The sequence below is a fragment of the Lissotriton helveticus genome, chromosome 7 (genome assembly GCF_964261635.1).
Source record: "Lissotriton helveticus chromosome 7, aLisHel1.1, whole genome shotgun sequence".
NCBI classification, from domain to species: domain Eukaryota; kingdom Metazoa; phylum Chordata; class Amphibia; order Caudata; family Salamandridae; genus Lissotriton; species Lissotriton helveticus.
Window position 1 is genome coordinate 1,497,280,349 of NC_136068.1, and position 22,355 is coordinate 1,497,302,703.

The 22,355-nt window shown below is 44.8% G+C and overlaps 1 protein-coding gene across 1 annotated transcript in view; it reads left to right on the forward strand.

Annotated features, from left to right (window-relative positions):
* Nucleotides 1-3,684: 3,684 nt before the first annotated feature.
* Nucleotides 3,685-22,355, forward strand: part of MAMSTR (MEF2 activating motif and SAP domain containing transcriptional regulator) — a 226,524-nt gene continuing 207,853 nt past the window's right edge. Inside the window, exon 1 of the mRNA XM_078654933.1 lies at nt 3,685-4,140. Within this exon, the coding sequence (XP_078511059.1) occupies nt 4,086-4,140 (55 nt within the window). The 5' untranslated portion in view covers nt 3,685-4,085. The remainder of the gene's footprint in view (nt 4,141-22,355) is intronic.

Below are 22,355 nucleotides of genomic sequence, written 5' to 3' on the forward strand. Positions count from 1 at the left end.
AGGGGCACATAGGTACCCCCCTACATTTGAATTCACAACGTGGCATGCACCGCCCGGAGCCTGCCACGTTGTGCATGCATATGCACACAGTGTGCAGCCCCAGCATTGTGGCGGGCAGTGCTGTGTGCACCGCCTGCCACACTTATGTGGATGTGGATTCCACCGCCACCATGGCGGTGGCATCCTAATTGCCGGTGCTGGTCCGCCGCACCACTCGTGGCCGGTCCCAGCACCGCTAGGGTGGCGGACGGACATAAGTCCGCCCGCCATCCTAATAGGCCCGAAATATGGTTCCAATTCTGGGCCTAAAAGATTTTTAGAGAGAAAAAATCACAAACAAAAGAAAAAAAAGAAAAGAACAGGGAAGAACAGGGAAGCAAAGGTAAATTCCTTCATAAGGGCAATAAGTCATGAAATAGACTATCAGAAAACTATTGATAGGTTTTATGATGTTTTAACCGATGGTGCCAATTATCATGCTCTCAATCCTAATCATGCAAGAAAGTGTTTTGGTTTAGTTTGGTGGTATTGTACTAGGATGCGGCGCCTCAGGGGACTGTGCACTTCTATATATTTGTTTACTCTCTTTGGGGAACGGTGCTGTAAGGAGAAGAGAACCACACTACCTCTTCTAAGATAGGCTAAGCCTAAACAACATTTGAACACTCCTTAGCACACGTTACAATATTAGCGCAGATTTGCATATGTGTATTCCACTCATACATAGGTTATGCAAGCAAAACAAATAAATTTTGAGGTCCTTGTCAATCAGGTTGTTCCGCAGGTGTTGTTTTTATTTTGATCGATCAAAATAAAAACAACACCTGCGGAACAACCTGATTGACAAGGACCTCAAAATTTATTTGTTTTGCTTGCATAACCTATGTATGAGTGGAATACACATATGCAAATCTGCGCTAATATTGTAACGTGTGCTAAGGAGTGTTCACATGCAAGAAAGTGCCATCATGCTAGTGTGTGATTCCCAATATTTAGGACGTGCTTTAACAATTAGTCCGTGGTAACTAGTGAAAACTGAGTCACAACCGATGTAATTTGTACTAACATAAAGAGTCTTTGTAGGAGACGTAGCTGGTTACGCAGTCATTCACTTGGATTCTCTAGCTTGTCATGTGTGTTATGCTATTGTCACTGCACCTCAGACAAGGCCTAAATAGACTCTAGAAGAGGAATCACAATAGGAAAATACTATATTAATAATCATAAAGTGTATTGTATCTCCTTGTATCTGTATGAATCGTGCTCAAGGGTTGTTTACCTTAATAAAGAATCATGTATCCTCATAATGTGGTGATTCTCCACAGATGAGGGAACAAACGTCCAATGTTGCACTATTGTGGGCGACTATATCTCAAGTTGCTTAAAAGTACCTGCATAAAGTTTGACAAAGAATGTCAGAATTACTAAAGAGATTTTTGGTGGCTTTATTTCTCTTATGTCCAAAACCTTAAAGTAGCCTGGAGTTAGATGCATTTAAATCAGTGACCCCACCTTGTTGCTTTGGTATCTTTTACATTCCAAGCATCTTCTCACAGAGGTCGGCCATGCGGTGTGCGTCAACCATATTGATGAATCCCTCAGCGAGACTTGTAATAGAGGGTCAAATTACACCTCTCATCATGTCGCTATTAAAATATATAAGGAAGGTGTCAGAATAGTAATTTTTACCGCTTCACTACCCAGCACTTTCCCTACTGTTGCAATCACTGGAGTGTGAATAGTCATTTTTACCCCTCCGCTATTCAACACTTTCCCTACTGTTGCACTCTTTAGAGTGGGAATATTGATGTTTGCCCCTTTGCTATCCAACACTTTCCCTAGTGTTGCACTCACTGAAATTGGAATAGTAAATTTAATTATTCCGCTATCCAACATTTACCTTACTTTTGCCCTCACTGGAGTGGAAATAGTCAATTTTACCACTCCGCTATCCAACACTTTTCCTGGTATCGCACTCTTTGGAGTGGGAATAGTAATTTGTACCCCTCCGCTATCCAACACTTTACCTACTGTTGTATTCACTGGAGTTGGAATGGTAAATTTAATGATTCCGCTATTCAATATTTTCCCTACTGTTGTATTTATTGTATTGAGAAATATATGTTTTAATTTTTTTAATAGTTTAATGTTTTCATTAGTTATAGATTTTTTTACCTTTTAAATTATTGATATATGTTTCTCTTTTATTTTTATATAATTTTAAAGTTTAAAAATTAAATAAAGAAAAAGTCAATAAACTATTTTAAAGTAAATATATGTATAAATTATTGTGTTTGTGTTTATTTTTTTAAATTAAGTTTATTATTTATATTTAGTTCAAATGTATATTGCATTTAATGTATTTTGTTAAAGATAACATTAATATTTTATATATTTAATATATTTTTGTATTTTATTTATATTTTTAATCGATATTTTTTACATCTATATTTTCAATTTCGATCTTTCTTATTCGCGATCATCTTTGCTGCCAGACCACACAGATAAGGTAGGACCCAAATCTATTCTGTGGGTCCCCACGCATTTTGGGTTGCAGCAGGCTCCAAGTCGCATGCTGTGTATGTCCCCAACCCCTTGTCCCAACAATGGCTGCTTGTCTTGTGCCTTTGACCCCAGGCTGTGGTGTGGCAGCAGGCCCCCATCATCTCAAAGCCCGTGCTTACTGTGAGCAGCTGCTTACGGGTCTTTCCTGTGGTTCCCGGGCCTTTGTGACGTCATTTGTTCTAGAGGTCGTCGCTCAGGAGTCCTCTCTGAGGTGAAACAGTATAGGTTCTGCTCTGAGTTGGGTGTGCAGACTCCGTCAGGGGGTGGCGCAGTGTACCTCTGTGTCCCCAGACCCCGGTGGGAACAGCTCTGCGCGCACTTCGTGGGACAAATGGCTGAAGTCGTCACCCGGGTGGGCAGCAGGCTGATGTTCCCATTGCCCCAGGCGCCGTAGGCACAGCGCGATAAATGTCTCACCTGTCCCTGCCTAAGCCTCAATGGGGCAGCTGGCCTGTGCTCCCACTGTAAGCCCTAGGCCCGGCGGCGGCTGCTGGCACTACGCACCCTTTGTGTGAGCCTGTCCCGGGGCACTGCTGGGGGCTGCCGTGCCTGGGAGGGCTGCGCGGAGCGAGCATGGCCCCTGCTGATCCAGCACTGCATGCCAGCCTCCTAACTGTGGGTGTCAAGTGTCAAAGCAGATGGCATTTTATCGCACATGGAAGACTGGGGGCAGCTGGGTTATGAAGGAGGGAGTGGGCTGGCAGGGGGAGGGACAGGGGTCTGGACCAGAGAGAGACACATAGAGTGGAGGATGAGACAGAGGGGTCCCCGGCTGCCTCTCCCACTTAGTGACGGTTGGTTCTGCCCCCCACATAGGGCTCGGATGCCTGGAATCCTCCCTTGCCATTAAGTCATCTCTCTTCCTGTCTCTCTGTGGCGCTCTCCTCTCTGTCTCTGTCTCTCTCTCTCTCCCACCTGCTCTTCCCATCCCTCATTACCTGAAATTTCTGTAATCCCTTTACACCAACAAGGCTCAGGCCAGCGACAGTGAGACCCTAAATACAACGAAGTCAACAACATCGACAATACTCCTACCAACGTCAAGGACACCCTCACGCCACAGAGGCCTACGCCTGGGAGACCCCCACCGCCATCGACAAGACACGGGCTCAAGGCAGGGAAGGCACTAACACCGCAGGACTCCCCTCTACGACAAGACAGGCCTACACGGACTACCTCAACACTACGCAGGGGAAGCGGAAAAAGAAACACAACGGAGCTGCAACAGAGCCAATAAACACCTCTGCTTTACCAGACACTTCAGGGGGGAAACTATCTGTTTGTACGACCATTTCTTCGCTGTGAGGGCCTTACCCACTAAAAAGAAGCAGCCTTTAGAAGAAGGCCATTCCATCTAAACTGGCTGCACGAGGAGCTAGAAGTTTGTAATTTTTATTTTCTTTGTTGCACGAGCGCCCCCACTGGATTTATTCTCACCTGGCGTACTCGCCACCCGAGGGGCTGCCGCCACGTCTCTCCACGACCCTCTCTCCCGGAGTGCGCCTGGAATACCGGCCAAGATGACGCTGCTCGCTTCGGAGCGCTCCATGCTGATCCGCAGCAAGTTCCGCTCAGGTAAGTGTCTCCCCCACCCTCGCCGCATAAGTAGTGCCCATGTGAGGTGTATCTAGAACTGTCGGGTGTTGCTAGGGCCTTGAATGTAAAAATACTAACACAGATGCTCTGTCTCATGGTATTTTAACCTATGGCTAGCAAATATTTACGATATGAGAAATTATGGTTCTGAGCTGAGGTGTAGTGGCAATGCGCCTTTCAAAGAAAAGCTGCGAAGTGCCTTGAAACGTAGTCACGCGGTTGAGAAGTTCTGGTACCGAGGCCCCGGGGAATATTGATACTTCACTGCTAAGTGCGGTACTGACCCACTGAGAGAACAGCCAGCCAGCTGAGATGGGTTACTTCCCCACCAAAAGCATAGCTACCCAGCTATGAAGTGCTAATACTTTCCCATTGAAAGCATGGCCACCCATTCTGGAACGTGCTGATATTGTGCCTCTAAACTATAGTTAATTAGCAATTGAATTAAAAGACACCAAGCTGAGAGGTTCGACTGACCCACAAAAAGCTGAGCTACCTAGCTGTGAAGTGCTGGTACTGTCCCATTGAAAGCATAGCCACCAAACCAAGACGTATTGGTGCAGTGCCTCTAAAAGTATAGGTACTCAGCTGAGAAGTACTGGTACTGTCGCAATGAAAGACCAGCCCCCAAGCTGTGATGTGCTACTACCCCTTTAAAAGCAGTAATACCCAGCTGGGAAGTGCTGGGACTGCCTCATTAAACATATACCATTACTACCCAGTTGTGAAGTGCTGGGACATCCTCATTAAACATCTAGCATTAATGCTCAACTGCGAAGTGCTGGGAATACCTCATTAAACATATAGCATTACTACCCAACTGAGAAGTACTGGGAATGCCTCATTAAAAATATAGCATTATTACCCAGCTGCGAATGTTGGGACGTCCTCATTAAACATCTAGCATTACTATCCAACTGCGAAGTGCTGGAAAGGCCTCATTAGACATCTAGCATTACTACCTAGCTGCGAAGTGCTGGGACTTGCTCATTAAACATATAGCATAATTACCCAGCTACGAAGTGCTGGGACTTCTTCATTAAACATATAGCATTTCTACCCAGCTGCGAAGTGCTGGGAATGCTTTGTTAAACACATAGAAGACCCAGGGGAATAACACAGGCCCTCACAGCCCCTGTGGGCATAGGGGTTAATAGGGGCAGAGACACCCTTTAGTGGTGCCTGCAGTCACTCAAAGACCTATGAATTTCAGGGATATCTTAAGGATTTTGGGGGCCTTGGGCCAAATGTATTTTGGGGGCCCCTCTTCAGAATGGCTTTGAATTTATGATCCAGTTCCAACTCTTTCATGCCCTCTTTGGCCAAGTCACTGACAGTGCACAGGCAGACTCATCCAAATTCTAAATGTGTTAAATCTAATATTCAGGGATAGCGATGTGTGTTTTCAATATGATAACACAACAGCAGCTCAATAACATTATTGCAAATAATCTCTGTGACGCCCCTCCCATTTCTTATATGTGAGGCCATGTTTCGATATAAAATAAACTTTTTTATGGATGTTTCATGAAACATTAACACAACATTTCTCTGCAAAATGTCTGCATAGACATCACCCACATTAAAAATAAATGAAAGGAAAATGATATTTAAAACAATCTGTTTAAAATTGTTAAAGGCCATCTGGGCAAGACTCTCTGTAGAACAGAGCTGGCTTTATTGGAGGCCCCTGAAAGGCAGGGGCCCTGGGTCAGAGCTCACTTAGCCCATACCTTAAAACTTCTCAGATTAATTTCTGGTACAGGGGGTCAAATGACACCCTCGCCACATTCTACATTCGAGGCTGTCATTTTGCATTATGTCCCTGAGTAGACCTTTTCAGAATGCCATTCTGTTCATATAAAAGTGTTGATGCTGGTTAAATAAAAGAGCAGCAGCCCTGTTGAGAAGCATTTTTGACTGTTCCATTACAAGTATCCCCACCCAGCTGAGAAATTATGGTACTGGCCCTTTAAAGTTATAGCTACCTAGCTGAGAATTGCTGATGCTGCCACATTACCAGGGTTACATACCTACAGACAAGTCCTGGTACTGTCATTAAATGCACAGAAACTCTGCTGAGACATGCAGCACTGTCCCATTAAGCGCTTAGCAGCCCTGCTACAAAATGTTGATCCTCCCCGCATAATATAGGGGCCCTGCTGAGAAGTGTTGAAGCTGGCCAATTAAAAGTACAGCAGCTCTGCTGGACAGCACATCTCAATAAAACTTCAAAAGCCATACAGAGACGTACTGGTACTGTCACTTTAAGCCTATAGCATGCCTGCTGAGAGGAGCTGGTACTATGCCTTTGAAAGAGTTGCAGTCTTACAGAGATGTTCTGGTACCATCCTTTTAAATGTCTTACAATGCTTCTGAGAAATGCTGATACTTTACCTCTAAAGTCCTACAGTGAAGTGCTGGTACTGCCCTATTAAATGTCTTATATCTCTTCTGAGAACTGCTGGTACTCTCCCATTAAATGTCTTAAAGTCCTTTCGGCAAGTGCTGGTATTGTCCCATTATATGTTTACAGTCCTTTTGAGAAGTGCTGTTACTGTCCCATTAGATGTTGTATAATCCTTGTGTAAGGTGCTGGTACCTTTGCATTAAAAGTTTTACAGTTCTATAGCGAAGTGCTGGTACTGTCCCACTAAATGTTTTACAGTCGCACAGATATGTGTTGATATTGTCCTGTAATTTTAAACTGACTTCCATTACATAGGCGTGCATAGAAGTGCTTGTACTGCCCATAACAAGTGCAATAAACCAGCTGGAAAATGTTGCTGCTGCCTAATTAAAGCTATGGAACCACTACCAAGAAGTCCTGGCGCTGTCCCACTAAAATATGAACTGCTTAAAAAGGACAGGCTGAAAAGTGCTTTGTTGTCTTTTTGGGGGAAAACGCTACGCTCATTTAACATGCCTGAGTTTGACCAATCACCTTTCCTCCTCGGTCAGAAGTCACTCTTTCTCAGAGCCTTCGGTTTGCTTGAATGACACCCAAATCGAGTTGGTTGGGTGGCAAAATTCAACTTTCACAATTCCCACAAGTCAAAATGCCTGGCATTGTGACTGTCGCTCGTAAATCTCTAGTTACTCTATGCCAGATAGCTGGAAGAACTACTCACAACTGATATGGGGCACCTTGAGATCTCTTGATTCCCTCATGTCCTTGGCAATTTTGCCCTTGATTCAGACTTCTATTCCTGATGTGCTGGTAGGAAAACCTACATTTTGTAACAACGTGTACCAATTCCAAAGTCCTTCCTTAGAACTCGTCAACATTGCCTATCAATTTATCCTTTCTTACTACATAATGTTTAATTTGGTTTCTTAAAAGTTCAAGATTTGTTATTTTTGCATTGGTGCTTAGCGAGCAGTTCTGGCTGGAGGGTTCCCATGGGGAGCCGGGTCAAGACTAATTTGCATATAGCTGGGTCCAAACTGGGGTGACGTGACAAGCAAAATAATGGTGCATTAACCCATATCTGTGACTGGGGGTGAGTGGTCCATCATTTTATTTTGTGATGTAGTTTAGCGGGTGTCTGCATTTTGTTATTTTACTGGATGATAAGACCCCTTCTCAGTGTTCATGCCTTTTTGGCCGTGTGGCTATATATATCCTGGTGCTTGTGTCTCCCTGTCCTAGTTCCTATGTTTCTCTGACCTCAAGTCTCTAAACTCTATGTTTCCTGGTACCTATGTCCATGTCCCTTTCTCCTGTCCCCAGGTCTTTGCCTTCTTCCAGAGTCCAAACTCTATGCCTCGTTGTCCCAGTGTCTCCGTCTCGCTGTATTTCTCTGGCCTCAAGCTCCCCGTCTCTCTCTGACCCACTGTGTGTGTCTCTCTGCCCTGTATCTATATTTCCTACTAGTGTCTGCGTCTCAATGTTCATATTTCATTGCTTGTCTCCATATCCCTAGGTCTTCTTGAGATGGTGGCTCTATGCCTCACTGTCCCAAAGCATGTATCTATGTTCCAAAATCCATGTCTATTTTGTTTTGCACTGTCCGTGTTCCCATATCCCAGTCTCTGTATTGCACTACCCAAGAATGCGCCGCTCTGTCCTACTGACCATGTTGGGTTATGTAGAGTATTTTATCTGTGCATTATGCCAATCTAAGCATGTCTCAAAGCACCAATGGGGCCAGGAAGAGGAAAGGAGGAGACAAGATAAGGAGTTAGGGTGTGTGAGTTCTCCCTATCCTAGTTTCAGTTTCGCAGGGCAGTGACTTTGTATCAAAATGTCTATATAATAATAATAATAATCCACATTTGTAAAGCGCACAATCACCCGTTAGGGTCTCTAGGCGCTGGGGGCCGTTGGGAAGATTAAGCAAGCTATTACCCAGAGTCACATGGTGCTGGGCTAATCTGCCGCCGGTGCCAGGGATCGAACAGTGATCCCCAGCTTCCGGAGTCAGTCGCCCTGGCCGCGGCGCCACACCTCTTCCACTAGCGCCACTATCTGCCTTTCCTATGTCTCCCAGTTCCATTGTCCACGCATCCTTTACTCTGTTCTGTCATCTGTGTCTCTGACACCCTGTCCTGGTATCCATGTCTCCCGTTTCCAGTACTCATTCTCGTACCTCCCTGTTCCAAAGTCCTTGTGTCGCTGTTCCAGTGTCAGTTTTCTGGTATCCATATTCCTCCCTGTTTCAGGATTCTTGTTTGTGTTTTCCAGTGCCCGTCTTTATCGTCCCATCTCTAGGATTCTTGTCTTTGTAGCACAGAGTGTGTTTACTTGTTTTGATGTACATTTTTCCTCTACCAGTGTCTTGGTCTCCATCTTGCAATGTTCACCTTTCCCTTTCACTGTGTTGCTGTGCACAGACCACACCCCTGTGTCACTCTCCTGGTTTCCCTGCCCCAGGGATGCTGTGAAGGCATCTTTACCCCTGTGTCACTCTCCTGGTTTCCCTGCCCCAGGGATGCTGTGAAAGCATCTTTGCCCACTGTGTCATTTCCTGGTTTCCCTGTTCCAGTGATGCTCTGAAGGCATCTTTGCCTCTGTGTCATTTCCTGGTTTCCCTGCCCCAGTGTTGCTGTCTAGGCCTCTTTGCCCCTGTGTCATTTCCCGGGTTCGCTGCCCCAGTGTGGCTGTGTAGGCCTCTTTGCCCCTGTGTCATTTCCTGGGTTCCCTGCCCCAGTGTGGCTGTGTAGGCCTCTTTGCCTCTGTGTCATTTCCTGGGTTCCCTGCCCCAGTGTTGCTGTGAAGGCATCTTTGTCCCTGTGTCATTTCCTGGTTTCCCTGTTCCAGTGATGCTGTGATGGCATCGTTACCCCTGTGTCATTTCCTGGTTTCCCTGACCCAGTGTTGCTGCCTAGGCCTCTTTGTCCCTGTGTAATTTCCTGGTTTCCCTGCCCCAGTGTTGCTGCCTAGGCCTCTTTGTCCCTGTGTAATTTCCTGGTTTCCCTGCCCCAGTGTTGCTGTGTATGCCTCTTTGCCCTTGTGTCATTTCCTGGGTTCGCTGCCCCAGTGTGGCTGTGTAGGCCTCTTTGCCCCTGTGTCATTTCCTGGGTTCCCTGCCCCAGTGTGGCTGTGTAGGCCTCTTTGCCTCTGTGTCATTTCCTGGGTTCCCTGCCCCAGTGTTGCTGTGAAGGCATCTTTGCCCCTGTGTCATTTCCTGGTTTCCCTGTTCCAGTGATGCTGTGATGGCATCTTTGCCCCTGTGTCATTTCCTAGTTTCCCTGACCCAGTGTTGCTGCCTAGGCCTCTTTGTCCCTGTGTAATTTCCTGGTTTCCCTGCCCCAGTGTTGCTGTGTGTGCCTCTTTGCCCTTGTGTCATTTCCTGGGTTCCCTGCCCCAGTGTTGCTGTGTAGGCCTCTTTGCCCTTGTGTCATTTTCTGGTTTCTCTGCCCCAGTGTTGCTGTGTAGGCCTCTTTGCCCCTGTGTCATTTCCTGGTTTCCCTACCCTAATGTTGCTGTGTACACCTCCTTCGCCTCTGTGTCACTCTCCTGTTTTCCCTGCCCCAGTGATGCTTTCTACACACCTTTGGCCTAATGTCACTCTTCTAGGTTCCCCATCCCAGTGTGGTGTGTGGGCCTCTCTGTCTATGTGTCATCGTCTATGTTTCCCTGTTATATTTATAATCTACTTATGGTGCCCTGGTCTTTTTCTACTGGTGCATTGTTTCCTTTCTATTCATGTCCTAGTGTCTCCCTTTCCTTCATCCAGTTTCTGCACCAGGGCCTAGTGGCTTAACAAAACTTGAGAGGATCCCCCTGCAAAGTACATTGGGGACGCCCCACACTCCAGACCCAGTCAGGAGCTCTTAGGCCAGGGCCCGCTGCCAGTGCACAGTGTTGGGTGGTGCCCTTGGAGCTCTCCCACCCACACCGCGGGGGCTGCGGCGGCTAGTGTTACGCCACTAGTGCCAGCCAGCGTCTCCAGTGACATGTCTCCCTACGTCCAAGCCCATGTCATTGAATCCCTCTCCCATTGTAACATAGTACAAGGTGTAGTGCATTATGATGCACTTACGGCAAGTTTACCATCTTGGAATATCAAATATTCAATTCCAGTTTTTCTATAGGGGTTATAATGATTCTATCTTATTTTCACAGATAATGGATTTGAAGCAAATGGATATACACAGTGATTTGTCCTGGGTCACACAATTGTGTAAAGTGGGACGTTTTCATTTAGAATTCAGAGCACATACTTTAGCGGTTTATGCATTAGACTCCTCTTGGCGCCCTTTCTACAAGCTCAAACTCTAGGACATCAGTTACACACCTGAATGCCATTTGGAAGTACAGTTGAGACTTATCTGAGATCAGCAGAGCTGTCTGTGACCTTGGCAGGGATAGCACCGAATCACATGTTGATTGTACTCTTTGACGCTCAGATCAGGTCAATGTCGTTGTACAGGCAGAAGACAAAAAAAAACGTAAATTGTGCATATATTTGTGTTCTCTCTATGTTTGCCAGCTGAAGAGCTGTAGGCACTCCCACCATGCCTAAAACTCCAGAAAGAGAATGCGTGCCGAGTAGACACAGGGGGAGGATGTATTCCCTGGTGATTGGATGAGGTCACTGTTGCTAGGAGATTCCACAGGATTTTCCTTTGAAAGAGCATGTATGGTGTCCCAGAACCATTCAGGCTTTTCTCCACACACTGAGCCCCAGTACGAATGATTAACAATTACATTTCGAAACGGAGGTCTCGTGGCCGTTTTGCTTACTTGCAATTTCGACATTCTCAAAACATTTGGGCACTGCTTACTTTTACCATGATTTTGTGTGCTTTGAAAGTTGGAAAATCACAGCTGCATGGCAGTGGGCGTGGCTATCACTGCCCAACCCATCTTGGGTTATTGTGATGTCAGATTAGGCAGCAAACATCTTTCTAAAAAGAATTATATATATTCATTCCAAAAATCCAGCTATTTATTTTTATTTGAAAAGTTTTATATAGCGCTGGCTAGACCCAGAGGTATCAAAGCGCTTTACAAGAGGTAGGACATTGTTTCAGAACATTGTTACATAGTTACATCAGTTTCTGCAGCGTCGCATAACATAGAAAGGGAATACAGTATAACATAGTTACATGAGATTATTAAAGCATGGCATAACATAAAGTACTTCAGGGGACACATAAAGGTCAGGCTGGAAAAGGGGAGGCAGAAAAAGAATCACAGGGAGGGAGGAGGTGTAGGGGTCGGAAAAAAAAGACACAACGGGCGAACGAGGAAAACAATGTCGGAAGTCCAGCTGGGTAGGTGACGGCCGAGGGGTGAACCACAGCTAAACTCCTCTATAGCTGCATAGGACAGCTACACTGGGCTTCGGCCAAGGTTGCTCGGGCACCGCGGTACGTCCAGACAATTAAGGTTTCCGCCTGGGGGTCAGGCATGGTGGTATGGATAATTTTGGCTGATACAAGCCTAACCTAACTCACCTCCTAAAAATACGGCGAGTACACAAAACTATCGCAGCCTCAACTCAAGCTTTTCAAGCCATTCCTTTAAAAACAATATAAACACAAATAATGAAAAAAAACATGTTTTCATTTCATTTGTGTGTTTCCCACAGCGACCCACTGAGGGTGGCAGTCTCTAGTGTTGAGTGTGTGTCTGTAGTAGGCAGAACGGCAAGTCGTTCTTAAAGTCCACAGCTGGTTTCCCCCTGCTTCCTACCTTTTCCTCCTGTTCTGTAATGAACACAGAATTATTGTATTGTATAGTACCAGAATAACTGCAGAAAAGGGAAACGTAGCAGTTTTTGTATCTACAAAAAAAAAAAAATACAAAAGAATGATAAACTCACGAATTGGAAATGGGAATCCACAGCAATGTGTCCAATAACATCCTTTCATGGGAGGTCAGTTAAATAACATCATCCCCCGCTCTCCAGGTCAATTGTATACCGTCTGACATCATCGAACTCAATACACCACAACATTCCAGGGCCAGGCAGGAATAGGTTTCAAGGCGCAAAATAATCTGCAACAGGCAACAGGTGCATTGCAGGTTAATGAGCGTTTTTAATTATTTTTTTTATTGAGAAAATGATTATTTTATTTATTGCATTTCTAAAGCGCACTATCACCTAACAGGCATCTTGGGGCTCGTAACTCAGTCTGACCTCCTCTGCAAGAACTTACTCTAGCTAGGCCCTAGTTCTTAGGAAATAACCATATTTTTAGATTCCTTCTGAATGGCAGGAGATCACTGATTTGTCTCAGCTCAAGAGGTAAGGTGTTCCAGAGCTTTGCAGCAGCGATTCCAATTGATCTACCCCCCGCTCTGACTTTTTTAAAACGGGGGACTTTTATCAGTTTTGCCCCAGATGAACGCAAAGTTCGACCAGGGACGTACCATTCAAATTTACGTTGAAGGGAAATAGGACCCCTTCCGTACAAGGCTTTAAAGACTAGGCAAAGTGATTTAAACTTAATTCTTTGTATCACAGGGAGCCAATGCAGCTCCACCAAGGCCCCAGAGGCGGAGGACCGTCTCGACCAGCCTAGTACCAACTTAACTGCGGTTGATTGCATCTTCTGCATCCTATCCAATAAAATTTTGGGAGAATCAAAGAGCAAGGCATTGCAGTAATCAACTCAACTAAGTATGGTGCTCTGTGCTATCAAGGAGTGCGCCATATGGGGTAACAGAGAAAAGATCTTCCTAAGAGAGCGAATAATGGCCAAACAACAGCCCACCACTTTCGTGACATGCGCCTCTAGGGAGAGTTTACAATCAAATGTCACACCCAGGCTGCGAACTGTCTTAACAGGCTGGCCAAGGTTGGGAGGTTCTAGGGGCCAAAAATTACTGGGCAGCACAGAGGGAGTCTTGCCCATAGCACAGTAAAGCACCTCTTGTTTTAGCTACATTAAATTGTAGTGAATTTTCCCTCAACCACTGCGACATGTCTCGCAGGCACTGAACTGCTGCCTGACCCCTGTCTGCCCGCCCCCGAAGCTCATCCATCATGGTCACCAAGGCCGTCTCGTTGCCGTGAGCCGGCCAAAACCCAAACGGCTCCTCCTCCAGGAGCTTAGCTTGTTCTAAGTATGCAGACAGCGTGCCACTCACCACCCGTTCTACTATTTTAGCAGGAAAAGGAAGGAGGGATATAGGTCTAACATTTTTAAGACACTCCGGATCAAGGGAAGGCTTCTTAAGCAGTGGTGTCACCAGTGCCTGCTTCCATTGAAACGGCACCACTCCACTAGTAAGAGACTGGTTGCAAATCAGGCGGAGCGAGGGAAACAGCTCTGCCCCAAACTCCTTCCAGATATTACAAGCAGTGGATCCAGGGGAGATCCTGATGCAATACTGTCCACTATTTTACAAAAATCTTCCGGCTGCAAGGGAGGAAACTCAGAGAGAGAACCAGAGGCAGCTCCCTCCGTGCTAACGCTTGCTACCATCGCACCAGTGTCCTCCATGGCAGATGACAAAACGTTCGCCCCCTCAGAGGGGTAAGATGCCGTCCCCAGCTCCTCAATAATGTTGTCAACTTTATTGTGAAAAAAGCCGGCAAGGTTATCACAGAGCACTTGAGAAGGAAGAAACTCATTTTTAAAGCAGTCTGGGTTGGTCAAGCTGTTAAGAATGTTAAAGATACTGCGTGAGCTATTTGGAGCCTTAAGTATCAGGGAGGCAAAATAGTCGGCTTTCGACCTATTAATGACCTTTCTATATTCTATAATTTTTTTTCTCCATAACCTCTTGTCCTCATCTAAAAAGCCACGCCTCAAACTCCTCCCAGCCTGTTTACACTCGAGTTTTACGTTTTTTAGTTCCTCACTAAACCAAGGGGCAGAGGGTCTCCCCCTGCTCTGGAGGTGCTTAAGAGGCGCAAGAGAGTCAAGAGTCAAGGTGATTTTCCTGCTCAGGGCGGCATAGTTCTCCTCTACTTGGGCCTCCGGGGAGAAACAGTCTTCCGATGAGAACACCCCATCAGGACCTCTCTTCCGCATAGGAGCCCTCCAAACCCTGCCTACAAATTCGCTCACCCGATTGCCTTCCCGCTTGTCCAAATTGGCCATGTTCAAATAGAATTTGACCAAAAAATGGTCAGTCCAGTCCATGGGCAGAACTTCCCCAATGTACACCTGATCATCTTCCGCAAAAATAAGATCCAGCATATGTCCCCCCAATTGAGTGGCTAAGGATACTTGTTGACGAAGACCCAGCCCCGCACAAGATTGAGTAATGTTGGCCAGGCCTATGTCAAGGGGCCCATTCAGCCAAAGATTAAAATCGCCCAAGATCAGCAGTCTCCAGTGTGTGGCAGCCATATTGGTAAAAATTTCCAATAGGAGTTGCTGGAGCGGTGCACAAAAAGAACCTGGAGGAAGATAACAAATGATCCCTGTCAGGGACTGGCCTAAAGCACTCTTAATTGTAACCCAAGGAGTTCAACCTCTGCAACCGTGTCAATATCAATGGTAGCCAGGTTCAGGGACTCTGTATAGATCAACCCAACCCCTCCCCCTCTCCCCCCCAGTCTTGGCTTATGGAGAATTTTATAGCCAGGGGGGCAGGCCAGACCAAGGTCGACCTCGCAGTCTTGACGAGTCCAGGTTTCTGTCATGCACAGCACTTCCAATTCATGAACTTCCAACAGTAGCTGAATTTCGGTCCTGTGTTTTGGCAGAGATCGAAAATTCAGCAGCCCACATGGTAGAAGGTCTTTAACCAAAAAATCTGACAAAGGAGGGGCGGTTTCAGCAAAACCGAGACCTCCCTTACAGCTAGCCCTTCTGTTTATGCTGTGAAGTTCAGCCCCCGAGTACCGGAGCGGGCAACTTACTTGAACTGGGTTCCTACAGGACCAGCGCTGAGCGCGTCCTTAGCACGGATGGGTGCAGACGGGCTTGCCTTTGGTGCGCCTTCGGCACGCCCGCTGCGCGCGTTCGTGTTTGCATCTGATTTTATCCATATGCCCCCTCCAACTAAACCGCCAACTGCCGGAAGGGCGGGACCGCTCGCACGGACGGTCCCTGCCAATCGGAATAGCGGCAAGAATAGCAGAGGTGAGTAAAACAGAATCCCCTTCCGTGTCCAAAGCTCCGCCCCCGACAGTCCCAATAATTAAAAACAGTGCAGAAATTAAAAGTGACCTCTCACGACACAGCAATTAGTTAAAAGATACAGTTATCTGAGGCATCGCTAGTAACCCCCCTACCGAGGCAGTCACAAGTTACTTTCGAAACACTGCGAGCTTGCGCTTGCATCCGGATTTATCCTTATGCCCCCTTTAACTAAACCGCTAACTGCCGGAAGGGCGGGACCGCTCGCACAGACGGTCCCCACCAATCGGAATAGCAGCAAGAATAGCAGAGGTGAGTAAAACAGAATCCCCTTCCGTGTCCAAAGCTCCGCCCCCCGGCAGTCCCAATAATTAAAAACAGTGCAGAAATTAAAAGTACCCACTCACGACACAGCAATTAGTTGAAAGATACAGTTATCTGAGGCATCGCTAGTAACCCCCCTTCCGAGGCAGCCACGAGTTACTTTTCAAAAATGATGATGAGAAAACTGAATTGAAGTTAAACTATAAGATTAAATCACGGGTTTAACAATCAAATGTGGAGATGTTCAACAGTCATAACCATAAATATTTCATTTTTTAGAAGTAGGACACAGGTGACATCGTCGTTTACAAGGTACTAACTTTTGGACTGGTGTATGGTGTGCTCTGAATGGTCCTAACAAAGGATGGTATTGAGGCCTGTTTGGGTTCAAACCAAGTAGCCGAGGATTCCGTTTGTTCGAGTTGGGTCGGGTATGAACACTTGCCCTCAGATGAAGTGTTGTCATTGAGGTTTCAAACATTTTTCGCTTTGGTTTAAAGAAAGGTTAGCGTGCTGTGATGTAGTACAAAGAATGTCCATCCTGAAACTCGAGAACATAAAAAAGCACGTTTCGAAATCAAAACAACATCTAGACAAGCAATAGGTGCGCCCGTTTTTTCGTCAACACTGCTTCAAACAGTTGGGTTATTTTTGCATATTTTGGTGACGTTTACCTTGAATCATAAATCTTAATCATAACTGTGTGTCTATTATAGTGTTCAGAAAGCAACTCTCGTGAAAACTACTGAAATTGTTTCCTATGCAGGAGGGGTTCCCACTTCAAAATCTGGATATAATCTCACGGTTGTTATCACCAGGACATCATTTTAATCATTTGTACCCAAGTATAAAGTTTTTATGTAGCTTTCCCTAGAAGTTGCCCACCACTGCCCACTGTCCTGTCAGTCATGAGGAAAACCTGCATGAAGTTTTGCTCCTCTCCTTCGCCCACTAAGTAACATGGCTATGAACCTGGGGATTATCTATGACACTTCTCTTTCCATGAAAGAGTAAATTACATCGGAATGCGGTACTAGCCCTGGGATCCTGTGCAATATCTTTCAGTGGCTTCCTTTTGACTGCTGCAAAATTCATCCAAGCACTAATATCTGGTCGGATGGATTATGACAATGCTCTTTCCTAGGCCAGGGCAGAACTCGCAGAATTTCACTCCGCGGAATCACACGGAGTTACCGAAAAACTCAAAGTTTCCGTGAAATTCCGTCAACGGGCGAAAATGCACATTGCGATGTTCGCACTCCGAAGAGCGCACAGAACATATTACTGCAAAATAGACTCCTACTGCAACTCCAGGCCTCCCGCAATATAATCTAAAAATGCAAGAAAAAACTAAATCAGTAAAAAAAATACTGATGCGTGCTCTCCATTGAAGAAAAAATGTACCGAAAAATTATTTACCCTGCTTGATTTTTCACAAAAAACATAACATCGGATTTTATATATATATATATATATAGAGAGAGAGAGATAAATATATATATACATATGTATGTATGTATATATATATATATATATGTGTGTATATATATATATATATGCACAATATATTTATGTATATATGTGTGTGTATATATATATATGCGCAGCATGGATTACAGACAAAGAGAGTGATCCTTTTCCTCCACATCTAAATGAAAAGTGACCAAGGAATAGACAAAGCAGTGAGAGGAGCCTTTTGGACAGGGTGAGGAAGGTAGAGTCACTGTGGCACTTACTTCCTGTTAAAAAAAGAAATGACATGAAAAAAACCTACCTTAACTGCCCTTTTGGGTACAAAACCTACTTAAAAAATAATTTTTGAGTTGATTTTGCTGCTTTTTGAGTAGAAATTCTACTTGGGAAGCAGTCCACTGATTGTGACTGCTCACCATCCCGCACATTCGTAAAATCTCACTGGAAGTCTTCCTAGTGACTGGAATTCGCCATACGGGATGACAAATCTCACTTGCCAGCTTGAATTCCAAGCTGGGCTGTTGTTCCTATTGTCATTGCGTTGCTCGAGTAGGAAAAAACTTCCACCACGATGTGCTTGGCAGATTTTGGCACGAACTCTGAGTTATAAGAGTAATGCGGAGTCACTATAATTCTCAAATTCCGCATCCGGAATTACAATTCCATTTGGTACTACTCTTTACGTGGACATTGCAGATTCTCTACTGAAAAAACTTCATACCATTCAAAATCCCACAGCCAGCCTGCTTCTTAACTTGACCTCCTGCTCTCCCTCAGATCCGACCCTCAAGGCTATGCACTGGTTAGCTGTATGTAAGAGATCCATATTTAAACTCCTATGTAACTCCCACAGAGCTATCCATACTGCAGGTTCTTATTACCTCTGTAACAGAATATCTTTTCATAGGGTGGTAGTGTGATGGTGGTTGTGTTGTGTTGGGGGTGGTGGTAGGGTGGTAACGGCAGGGTGATTGTGGTAGTGTGGTGGTGGGGTAGTGTTGTGGTGGTGGTAGGGTAGTTTTGGCAAGATTGTTATAGTAGGGTTGTTGTGGTAGGGTGGTGGCATAGTCCAGTTAGAATCCACAGATCCTCCACTTTCATTCTATCCCACAACCCTGTGTCCATCTTTTCATGTCAGATGGGCATTCCTTTTCATGTCTTGTGGCTCACCACTGGAACACTGTAAGACATTGGATTAGGAGGGGGTAAGTACCTATCTCACGGAAAAATCACAGGACTTGACAGGGTGAAACACTGAAGTCAGAAATTAAATGAGCTCAGCTCTCCGGTAGATAAGGCACAAGGCAGACAGGCATTACTTAGAGGCAATGTTTAAAGTATTTATGCAGAACTAAATCAGTAATAAAAATGAAATGTAAAACAATAAAGATACCAGAATTAAAAAAATGGTGTAAAATGTAATAAAAACAAAATTACAAAAATCTAATATATGAATTTCTAAAGTTTTAAGTATAAATTGACCCAAAAAGCACAACATACCAATGATTGTCAGTGGTTGAGGTAGAACAAGACCCAGGCGCAATTTGCTGCTGACCGTGATTGAGTGTGGGTTGGATACTCTAACCTGGTTTGTTATGGTGAAATATTTTATTTTCTGACTTTAGTCTTTTAAGTTTCAATCCCCCCACAGAAGTACACTTCTGAAGCCCCACAAGACCTCAGGGGAGGCACTTAGAAATTCACAATGTGACTGGCAGAGCCCAGTTGAGGTCCAGTTGCCACTGATCAGCTGGGCAGGTGCAGGAAAGGCCTCTTGGAGCTTGTTGCCTCCCTGTAGCTTGAACAGCAGGTCAGCCATATGACCCTTGGAGTCCACTTCTTTGTCCTGGGTACAAGAGGGTGAGCAGGTCTAGCTTTCTGGGCCTGCTGTGCCGTGGGGGTGAGAGATTTAGTGAGTGTAGATGAATAAGTGGTGTGTGATGTTTAAGTGAGTTAAAACAGGATTGGGAGTACCAGCCAAAATAACTATAATTGTGGGGTCTCCTACCCTGATTAAAATAAAGAGGAAAGGCGCAATGCTAAGTTAATGTCTCAGGTGTGGCGCTCTTCCGTGTGGTTGGTCAAAATGTTTCTTCACAATTCTTCAAGTCTAGAGGCGATTCGTCTGGACCTAAAGTTAAAAACAATCTACATTAGGTGGACTGGAAAACAATAATGAATTAAAGTTTAGGATTTAAGCCACCATGACTTACTCTGTCTAATGGCTGGTAGTACTGGTTCTACCTATTATGGAGAGAAAATCACATATTAATGTATGATGTCAAAAAAATATCACAAGTATCAAACACTACTGTCCTATTCCCTGTGTGTCTAAATCACAGCACACAGTGGTGAGGTGTTACAGGCATAATAACACCAGGTGCCAAATATTGAAGTGGTCATGTTATTGCTCATGTGTGTAGTAACCAAATCAGTGTATTAAAAAACAAAAACTTCAGAAAGAGCACAAGACTCACCCTAATTGGGATATACTACTGCTTCATCAATCCCAGGCAGGTCAAGGTATGAGGAACTTCCCCATGTGCTGCAGGGTATGCAGATAAAAAGGAACAGTTAAAAGCTGCCGGGTTGCAAAGTTAATAGTGTTTTAATTGGATAAACTAGTGGATTAGATATGTGGGCCTCCTTAGAACATATACTGACATGCTCCTACATCACGCTATCTGGCACATAAAGAAGTGCACATCATTCAGGGGTAGTGCATTAACATTGCCCACAGCATTAAAAAGTGATCCCAGTTATGGCGGAACTACACAAGTTTCATATTTGTTGCTGATGTTGGGCTAAAGAAACAAAAAAGGGAGAGGAGGTAGGGAATGTCTACCTACTTGAATGTTGTAAATGTTTTAAACTGTCTGGGAACCCTTTAACAGGGGTTGGGAGTGCAGAACATCAACAGACCATAAAGGTTTACATAGTACTCACATTTGCGTAGTACGCAATGTGTCCAAGGACCTACCCACTGCTGCCTGGACCGGGAGGTATGGTGTAGTGAAAAAGCCTGGTTTAAATACCCGCTGCTCCTCCTCGTTAACTCCTGATTGCTACCAGCTGCTGCTGGACCGCTCGCGTGAGTGAGGACAGCCATTGTGCTATTCTCTATACTGCGGGCGCCATCTTGGAGTGGGAACCCTAACATGAGCAGCCTTCAGTTTCTACATCTGAAGGCTATGGAAACAACCCCAATCAGGTACAGGGTTTTGGAGGTTGTGGAATTAATAAAATACTCGACCGCCTGGGCTTCCGCCTTATTTTAAATAAAAAGTATATACATGGTGAGCGGACGTGAGGCTACTGAAGATATATATTTGTTCTGCCCGCACTATGTGAAATGCAGATAGGAGAGTAACCTAATCAGTTATGTGTTGAGCTTATAAGGGTAATCTTGTTGGCAACCATCATGAGTTTGGCGCGTCCTCCACTCATGGTAAAGAGAAGAAAAGGAGGATGCTGTGCCATTTTGTAATCTATGGAAAGTTTGGGGGCCATTTTGGAGTGGAGTAAAGGTCACAATAAAGCTTCATTACCATCTCATGCAAAGCATCCCCAATATTTAATATCACATATAAGTGTTTCGTAGTGTACTGGGTCTAAATGAAGGGCAATAGGTGTCAGTGATGCAGTGATAAGATGCTATTCCAAGGGAGTTTTCAAGAGCGTAAAGCACTCCAAGGAATGTCCTCATTCAGTTCTTGTCTGTCAGAAGACATACAATGCACCCATCTTTGTTGTTTGCAAAAGAAAGCTTCTTTGCTGATTTTAGTGAATGTTTCAAGAATTACCATCGAAAAGAGTCCGTATGTATAAAAGCGATTGTCCCTCTATTTGTGAATACTTACAAAGCCAAGCCTTGGTAAATCTGGAGTAACGCAAGGCAGCAACTTGCGCTTCCTCGCATTACTCTGCCCCAAGGAGCCGTTCCATGAGAGGAGCAAGGGTGTTCCCTCCCTCACATCCACCCATGGATTTTGGTGCATTCTCAGATTTACCATGAATGGTTACCCTGGGAATGCATCAAAATGCTTTGCTACCCAGGGGAGGATTAATAAGGAGAAATTTCTTTATTTCTGTTAGTTTTTTCCTCTTTCTATGTGTACTGCTTTCTGCAGCACAGGTAGAAAAAGGAAAAAGCCTCAAAAGTTTGTTTTTGTGCAAGAAGGAGTCCCTGCCTGCCCCAAAACAATCCTGCCTACAATGCAGGCATCCTCAAACCATGGTACAAGGGTGCCAGCTAAAACCCAGTGGTCACAAACAAAAAAAAAACATGACCCCAAACCCTGGGAGAAAACTCCTACAGTGTTGTAGCCATTAGGTTTTTGTTATTCCAGAAACAAACTCAAATTGTTTTTGGGTGGGTGGGGGAGGGTCCCCTGTGCAAAAAAACAGAAGAGGGACCCAGAGAAAATGAGTTTTGGGGGTACAGCCCAATCCAGGGAAATTACAATAACGAAAGGGAAGACCCCCACTGCAAATATTATAGATAGGTAATAACTCTAAATATGAAAATGTCCCCCACAGAAAAAACTAATTTTACAAATATTTATTCATCTTATTATCAAAATTCATTGCTTAAAAAAAAAATGTGTACAAAAGTGTAAGCGCATGATAAATAGCAGAATTCATATGTACATTCAGCAAGAACATAAGAGCCCTGAAATAAGGAGAACAGGCATGATAATAACTATACAGTTGACCAACTAACCTACACATGGACATGGACTGAGTGAACATTAATACATCCTATAAGTCTAAGAAAATACAACACAGACAAATTGCATTATACACAAAATACATGAAATATGCAACACATGTATCTGAGAAGCGCTAAAATAGTCAGCAAAGAGCAAGAGACTCAGAAACGATTGTGAGGGAAACCAACACCA